At 45.6% G+C, this 936-nt stretch overlaps 1 protein-coding gene across 2 annotated transcripts in view; it reads right to left on the bottom strand.

Moving 5' to 3' along the window:
* The window catches only part of exoc3l4 (exocyst complex component 3-like 4), a 23,302-nt gene that overhangs the window by 1,605 nt on the left and 20,761 nt on the right, over window positions 1–936 (bottom strand). For both annotated transcript variants that reach the window (XM_037977872.1, XM_037977871.1), the window contains exon 13: window positions 576–697. In XM_037977872.1, the coding sequence (XP_037833800.1) occupies window positions 576–697 (122 nt within the window). The remainder of the gene's footprint in view (window positions 1–575; window positions 698–936) is intronic.

The following is a 936-nucleotide window of genomic DNA, read 5'->3' as shown; positions in this document are numbered from 1 at the left end:
CTCTCAGGCCCTCTCAGACCCTCTCAGACCCTCTCAGACCCTCTCAGACCTCAGACCTCTTTGAGTAGCTCAGTTAGTCTCGGATCTGAAATCTGCGCCTCGTTTTAATTCTTCAGCAGTTTGTTTGTTTGTTTGTTTGTTTGTTTGTTGGACCTTCACAGTTCTGACCTCTGACCTCAGCAGAGTGAACTCTGTTTATTCTTATTTTGGTAAATAATTTTCAGATGTGAACTTTTTAATCCTTTTCCTTACTTCCCCCACCCACAGGGGCATTCTTCTGTTGAGCTTCTCAGCCTCGAAGGGGAACATTGATTTCTTCATTTCTGTTTCTTTAGATACTTTTTGTAAATTTCGGCAACAAAAACCAGAAACCGCAGGTTTTCATCACAGATAAAGTCCACGAACGTTTCGTGTTGATGGTCAGAAAATCTCCCTCTTTATGTCTGCAGCTCTGAAGCCTCCCACAAGGTTTGGATTTGATCTTTCTCGCAGGATCCCCCCCCTCCTTTTTCCTCAAAGCTCTGATTATTCTCGCCTGCAGCTGAAATGGGGTCGGATGAATAGATGTGGCTCACCTGAAGTCCGGGTAATGCTGGACCAGACGCTGCAGGTGGTCCTTAATGTCCGTCTTGTTCTTTTGTCCTATGATGCTGCTCAGGTCGTCTCCTGCAGGGTGGAGCCACTCGTGAGTCGACTTCTGCAGATAAAAAACACAAACAAACAGGAAGTGATGTCAGACTTTTTACTGGTTTTGAAGTTTTGATTCAGTCCAGTTTGGGTTCTAAACCTTTTATTACTGTGGAGCTCTAAACCCGGTCCTGTTGGAGCTCTAAACCTTTTATTACTGTGGAGCTCTAAACCCGGTCCTGTTGGAGCTCTAAACCCGGTCCTGTTAGGAGCTCTAAACCCGGTCCTGTTGGAGCTCTAAACCTGGTC

The sequence above is a fragment of the Kryptolebias marmoratus genome, linkage group LG10 (genome assembly GCF_001649575.2).
Source record: "Kryptolebias marmoratus isolate JLee-2015 linkage group LG10, ASM164957v2, whole genome shotgun sequence".
Lineage (NCBI taxonomy): Eukaryota > Metazoa > Chordata > Actinopteri > Cyprinodontiformes > Rivulidae > Kryptolebias > Kryptolebias marmoratus.
The sequence above is the reverse complement of the archived record's forward strand: the minus strand, read 5'-3'. Positions and strand labels throughout refer to the sequence as shown.